Source organism: Prunus persica, chromosome G4 (assembly GCF_000346465.2).
Source record: "Prunus persica cultivar Lovell chromosome G4, Prunus_persica_NCBIv2, whole genome shotgun sequence".
In the NCBI taxonomy this organism is placed as follows: domain Eukaryota; kingdom Viridiplantae; phylum Streptophyta; class Magnoliopsida; order Rosales; family Rosaceae; genus Prunus; species Prunus persica.
In genome coordinates this window covers 9,660,443-9,667,488 of record NC_034012.1, presented here as the reverse complement: position 1 = coordinate 9,667,488, position 7,046 = coordinate 9,660,443, and the positions used below count along the sequence as shown (strand labels likewise).

The following is a 7,046-nucleotide window of genomic DNA, read 5'->3' as shown; positions in this document are numbered from 1 at the left end:
TTAAACATGAAGCACATAACGCCATTTGTATTGAAGCATAACAAACAGTTCCACTGAGTTTAATTTCTTCTGTAGGAAGAATTACAATGCTGGCTGACTGTAGTTATTGTGCACAGCAATCTGATCATAAAACTTAAAAAGTTCACTCAAATATCTTGACCTTTAGGTGAATGATTAAAAGGCATCCACTTGGGTTAAGTTATAACTTAGTTTTTGGGACACAGCCCATCTGTAGAGACACAGAAAAGTAGAAGGGAAAGAGCACAAAAACACATTTAACCAGTGTTCTGCAAGCCAGCAGCAATACCCTTCATTGTCAAGATGAGGGTGTCCTCCAAACCAGGCGCATACTCACTTGTTGGGTTCAGCTTCACAAGTTCATTAGCTGGCTTGTTTGCTTCTGTAATGTCCTTTGAGATGTGTGGCCGCAGCGTCACATGGAAGGTTGGATCACGGATCCGTTTCAGTGTATATGCTTGGCAAACATTAAGGGTTGTGATGTATGAATCACGCAGGCGGAGTCTTTGCTTCAGGTGCGGGTCCCCTTCAAGAAGATCCTTGTGTCCAGCAATCTACGAACAGAAAATGAAAAAATTAATTTATGCAGTAATTAGTCACCACAAACGCCCCATGGTTAGCAGATATTATGCTGACTCTACTCAACCTAACAAAGCTGAACAGATGAGTTTTTCATTGCACTAACCAATATGGGTTATGAACTTATGAGAATAGCCTTGAACTGTGAAATTTTGGACTTGGGGTCAAAACAAATCAAGTTCAAGAGAACATGATATGACAAGAGAAGCATATGCATTATACCTGTAACAGAAGGTTCTTGGTTTCTTCATATTTGGACCTTAATCGCTCTGCAAATGACCATAGGTCTTCTGAGACAAGGAGTTTATCATATAAAGCAGCTATTCCCGGGTTTCCCTTTGCAAACACCATTTCAACCAAATCAATAGTGACCCTAAAGAAAGGCCATTGATTGTACATTTCTTGCAGCATGTGAAGATTCTTAATGTCCTTCTGAATGACATGCTTGAAGGCTTCTCCGAAGCCTAACCACACAGGAAGATGGAACCTTGTTTGTGTCCAGGCAAAAATCCATGGGATTGCACGAAGTGACTCAATGCCCCCACTAGGCTTTCGCTTTGAGGGCCGGCTTCCAATGTTCATCCGACCATACTCCAGCTCTGGTGTAGCCTATATCACAAATACACAATGGTCATTAAATTGAAATTCATCAGAGTAGAAAAACTAATATATTAGAGTAAGTTCATAAATGCTTACAAGACGGAAATACTCGACAAATCGGGGTTCTTGGAAAACAATGGAACGATAGTCCTCTGTAGCTACAACAGCCATCTCATCCATAAGTGCGCGCCATTCTGGTTTTGGTGAAACTGGCAAATGCATTCCGTGCTCTAGGGTAGCAGCTGTGAAACGCTGGAGTGTTCTAAAACACAAGAGCTCCTCTCCGAATGACTGCTCAATAACTTCACCTTGGACAGTGACACGGAGTGAACCATGAATCGTATCTGGTGGTTGAGACAATATAGCAAGATGGGTGGGCCCACCTCCCCTTCCAACAGTCCCACCACGACCATGGAACATAGTTAGCTTCACACCAAATTGCTTAGCAACCTTTATAAGATCCTCCTGTGCCTTGTATAACTGCCAGGCTGCAGAGAAACGTCCTGCATCTTTACCAGAATCTGAGTACCCAATCATGACTTCTTGCTTTCCATTGATCCGGTCTCTATACCAATCAATTGAGAAGAGCCGAGCCAGAGCAGCAGGAGCAGCCTCCAGATCTGCAAGCTTCTCAAACAGTGGAACGACCCTTAGTGGTTTCTTCACATGGCATTCACGTTGCAGGAGCTCAACTGCAAGCACATCAGATGGAGCAGTCGCCATGGAGATGATGTATGCTCCAAAGTTATCAGATGGAAGTTCTGATATCACATGTAAAGTGTCCAAAACATCAGAAATTTCTTCAGTTTTTGGAAGATCAGGGCCAAACAATGGACGCTTTCCACTTAGTTCAGATAAAAGCCACTCCTGGCGGCGTTCTTCAGACCACTCTCGATAGGAACCAATTTCTAGATGCTTGGTGATCGCATCGATCACATCAGTATGCCGGTCAGATTCTTGTCTAATATCAAGCCTCACCAATGAAAGTCCAAAGGTAGACACTTGCCTTAAGAAATCAAGAAGTGATCCATCAGCAATTGCCCGGTCACCACAAGAGCAGAGTGATCTGTAACAGAGTTCCAGAGGTTCCAAGAACTACACATAATTTAAATCTCAATTAGGTCTTGAACAGATTAACCAGACTAGGAGAATAAAGGGGGAAGTTATAATTTGATACTGTATCTGATAAGACTGCGATCATGCAATATTTCTTAAGAATGGCAGTACCTGCTCAACACTGGCCAATGTTGCCTCCTCGGGAATGTCAGAGTGCCCACTAGCTAACAACTGACGAGAACGTTCACGTGTATGATAAAGCTTATCCCTTACATCACCAAGAATCACACGGTAGGGTTCATTTGGAGGAACTTGTTTCCAAAATTCTGTATTGAGAAACAAAGGCAATGAGTATCGCAAGTAGCACGATGTTTGACCAAATTACAAAGCATAAAAGGAACAAAAGTTGCAAAAATTGGAAACGAAATGAACTTGTGTTTGTTGTGTTGGTCTCTAGAATAACAGTGGGTATTTTCTTGGCCAAGCCTGAACAGGATCTGGATCCTTTAAATGTGATTCCTAATAATTAAAGGTCATCTGGCTTATATGGTATACAAAAGAGAGAAAATTTTAGTTCTCTAAATTGGGTACAACAAGAAAAGTTCACTGTAATGTACCATATGAATCTGAGATTTACATGCTATCATCATATACAGATGTCGGCTTTAGGCTGAAATGTGAATGTATAATTTTGATTGTCCTTTTTGAAAAAAAATTATCTCAGACAGTAAAACTGGTTGACATTGTGTAACTACAATAAGTTACGGTTGCAGGGCCATAAAATATTAATGTATGCTAGTATTACTAAGAGTTAAGTTTTACTTGGTTGGTGCATTGTGTACCTATTTAAACTTCTTCTGCTAGTTTATGCTACGGTTCCACAACTAGTAAATTTCAGTCTAGTCAATGACTTCTTCTCAAAGCAGACATAAGTTTATCATTCCTTTTCTGAATATTTTACAAAACAAAGATACAAGAAAAGATTGGCAAGAAATCCATCAAAGCTAACCGACTACCAGAAAATAACAAAGGGATGATAACATGGTTAATCACTGTATTTCATAACAGACATTAGTTTTCAATCCTATTATTCTCTGGTCCATAACACCATTTAAAATATTTACAACATTGAAAAATGTTCTCTATCATTATGTGCAAACTATACCTCATTCTAGTTTCTTTAAATCCATCCCAAAGTTCAGCATAACACGTAGATTTTAAAAACCATATAACAGAACCAATTAGTATAGGGATATGATTACCTATGTAGTGTTTTGCATCTCTCCTCGTGGACCTGTGAAGTACATCTGCACGGACACGGAGTTCATCATTGCAGCGCCACATAGACAACTGCCAGAAAAAGAGAAGAAATTAGCTAAACACAGACACTAACATAGTAAAGAAACAATAAACGAGTAACAACCACTTCATTGAGTAAACGAAGCTCCTTAAAGACAACTTCAAGATGTTTTGTCAGCTACCTCAAACATAAGATCCTCTATCTGAGAATAGTACAAGTTTGCAGCCATCATTCTAGCTAGTAGGCAAACATCCCTTGTGACCTCAGGAGTTACTCTTGGATTACCTGCATCCCATGAAGAAAAAAAATGTTAATTAATGAATGATCTGCACAAGCACACAAGTCACCAGACAAAATTATCTGCAAATAGCAATGTAAAATTGTACTTCGATGCTTCTTCCCAGAAAAGTTATTCTTGTAATTGCCACTATACAATTATTAAATAGGAGGGGCACAACATCACAAACCTACCTGTAATTAACTACTAAGACCAACCTACCCGTAATTCCATCTTAAGTTGAAAATAAAAACTACAACAGCAAGATCACACAATGCGAGTACAATATAGATTCTTTTGCATGCCTCTCTGCTTTTTTTTTTTTTTTCTCACTGCACCAAACTATTTTTACATAAGTCATGCTCATGAAGAAGGGTCATACCATCACGATCGCCACCCATCCAAGAAGAAAATTGAATAAGTGGGGCATTATGGGGAACACGTTCGTTAATCCCAATATTCTTCAATGCTGTGTCGACACGACGCAAAAACTTTGGGACACCCTTCCAAATTGTTTCGTGGAAGTAGCTCATCCCAGCCCTCATTTCATCTTGTGGAGTGGGAGGTGTTCTCCGGATCTCATCCGTGCGAAATGCAGCTTGAATCTACATGAATTGAAATACCAAAATGAAGGGAGAATAATTGACAATTGATATAATTTAGGACTCAGTTTATCCTTCCAGATTGTTTCATGTAAACATAATATATGGAAAATCTTGCCTTCATGAGATCATAATTTCAAATGAACAAACAATGAACTATACAGTAGTTAACACATTTTCAGCAACAATATAAGTGGCAAATGTTACAAATGTCCTTTTTGAAAGTTCCTGTCAATAACGTCAAGAATTGATAGTACATAAAGTAAAATGGGTGTTGATAATCACCTCTCTCTGAAGTGCCTCATCAATCTCCTGCTTATCATCAGGAGTAATGTCTTTGGCATACAACTGAGTTAAACAATTCCGAATCCTGAAAAAAAGTGTGTGTACACGAATGAGAGGAGAGAGAGAGAGAGAGAGAGGGCACAAGAGTCCAAGCCATAACACTACATGGGGAATCTTAAATTTCTGACGAAAATCAAAACCAAAATCATTTATACAAACAAAAATCAAGGACGCGAGACTGTATTGGATCAAGAGCAAACCTTCCATGCTTCTGAAGCAAGGATCTACGAACTGATTGTGTAGGATGAGCAGTGAGGACCAGATCTACAGTCTGATTTTTTAGAGCCTCAAAAACCTCTTGGGGCGACTTCTTTAGATCCCCCACAAGCCTCTTGAGAGTTTCTTCAATGTCTGATTCAGTTGTTGCAGAATTTTCATCTGCAAAGTCACCCTTCTTCAGCTTGTTTCGTCTGCGGTAAGCAATCTGGACCTCCTCAGCCAAGTTGGCCAAGCTAAGCATGTGCGAGAAGGATTTTGCAACAACAATGGAATCCCCTGGGTCCAAACTTGTTAATACATTTCCGAGCTCTGAGAGTTTTTTTGCATCATGCTTTCCTTCGTACTCAGCAGAAAGCTCATAACATGCTTGGACCTACAAAAAGTTAAACATTACAAATCACGCAAGTGTTAATTGCTCAACTCATAACACTATTCACAGTAACTTTCAACACAAAACCAATAACTTTAAGGATTTATTTTGTCTTTCCTTGCCTAAGAGAAACTTAAAGATATGAGTTAGGCCTTGGATCTGTTAAATGTGGCTAAGACTTGTTCTCCAATCCAAAACCAATTCCTACTGAAGAAGATCTCAAACTTAAATCACTGGGAATCTCACATACATCATTAAACAATAAATCAAAAGCCTAAAAATTGTTGATTAAGATATCTGGAATGGTAGTTGAAATGTAACCAATTCCAATTGCAAATTAAAGTGTTTGGATCATGGGTGATGTGTTGTGTTGACCAAATCAAACCTGTATATCTCAAACTGATAAGAAATTTGTTGATAAAGGTATCGTCATGGGTCTTTAATGAAATTCCACCTTTTAAAGAAACTGAGATTTAGGTGTTCCTTAAAGCCAACAAAATACACGAACTATCAACACATAAAGTTCCATGCTTATAAGAATAAACTTACAAATATAGCCAATTCCAATTACAAATTCAAGTGTTCTGCATCATGAGTATTAACCAAAATCAAGGGTAAACATCTCACGCTGATCAAAATCAATTTTACAGCAATCAAAACTCAAGCACTCACCGTTTCCCTGAGATCCTCTCCATGTAAATCTTGGAGAATATCCAAGAACCGATCCAAAAGCAGAGCATCATATTCAACCAGCTTGTCATCCTCGCTCACTTTGGCTGGAACCAGAAGCCGAAGCTGAGCGTCAATGGACGCCAACTTCTCCAGATTCCTGTTAGCCATTGCTTACACAGAGCCTCACTCTGTGACAAATAACCCAATACAAAAAAGAAAATTATGAAAAAGAAAAATCAGAACTTGAAAACCCAAAAAAAAGAAAAATATACATAAATGAGCTGAAATCACGGATTGAATCAAGCACAATGGCCAAAAATCCTGATCACGGCCCAGAAAAATAGAGCCTATAAAATGGAGGGTTTAACAGCTAAAGGCCACGTGTAGAGGGGAGACAGTGCAGTGCAGGGTATGAGCATACAAAAACAGAGCATTTATGAAGAAAAAAGTTGATTTTTTTATGACCCAGATGGGAAATGATTGAGCTTTGTGGATAAATGGGGTACCTGAAGCAGGGGAAGTAGGATTTCAACAAGAAGATGAAGACGAAAACTGGAACCAATGTCTCAGTGAGAGAGAGAGAGAGAGAGAGAGAGAGAGAGAGAGGTGTGAGATCCAAAGGAAGTGCTTGGAGTTATATATATAGAAAGTGTTTGAGTCTGTCAAATTCAGAACTTTATCTGTCTCACCGTCACTGATACGCCCACTCTCTGGCCAAACTTGAATTTTCTCTGTTTATTTATTTGACCAGTCACGTCCTCTTTTGTCTCTCCCTCCAGCTGCTTCGTAAAACTTGGGGAAGACCTTCAACTCGGAATATCCTAACAAAGATGCTGCAATTCGTAACTTAGTGCACAACTTGTGTACTTTCCATTGTGAAAATGCTTTTCTAATGTGAAAAAATTTGCTTTTCTGTAAAATGGAAGAACAAAAACAAAGGTAGGAAATTAGGAACTAGGTTCCAAAACTCAAAAAAGGGTTTCTCATTTCCTAAAAATGAAGGACTAA

At 39.0% G+C, this 7,046-nt stretch overlaps 1 protein-coding gene across 1 annotated transcript; it reads right to left on the bottom strand.

Moving 5' to 3' along the window:
* On the bottom strand, positions 1-6,728 carry LOC18779393 (phosphoenolpyruvate carboxylase, housekeeping isozyme). The gene is made up of 11 exons (XM_007213620.2): positions 6,545-6,728; positions 6,039-6,226; positions 4,978-5,369; positions 4,718-4,802; positions 4,213-4,435; positions 3,735-3,838; positions 3,516-3,603; positions 2,425-2,579; positions 1,294-2,292; positions 820-1,206; positions 1-572 (listed from the first exon to the last, which is right to left on the bottom strand). Exons 2-11 carry the CDS (start codon positions 6,204-6,206, stop codon positions 276-278), a joined length of 2,898 nt encoding a protein of 965 aa, XP_007213682.1. The 5' UTR covers positions 6,207-6,226; positions 6,545-6,728; the 3' UTR covers positions 1-275.

Coding starts and splice junctions, on each gene's coding strand:
- LOC18779393 (XM_007213620.2), bottom strand. CDS start 6,206: ATGGCTAACAGGAATCTGGAGAAGTTGGCGTCCATTGACGCTCAGCTT. Junction 3,839..4,212: donor GATGGGTGGCGATCGTGATG/GTATGACCCTTC, acceptor CATGGGATGCAG/GTAATCCAAGAGTAACTCCT. Junction 1,207..1,293: donor TTGTCGAGTATTTCCGTCTT/GTAAGCATTTAT, acceptor TTTGTGATATAG/GCTACACCAGAGCTGGAGTA.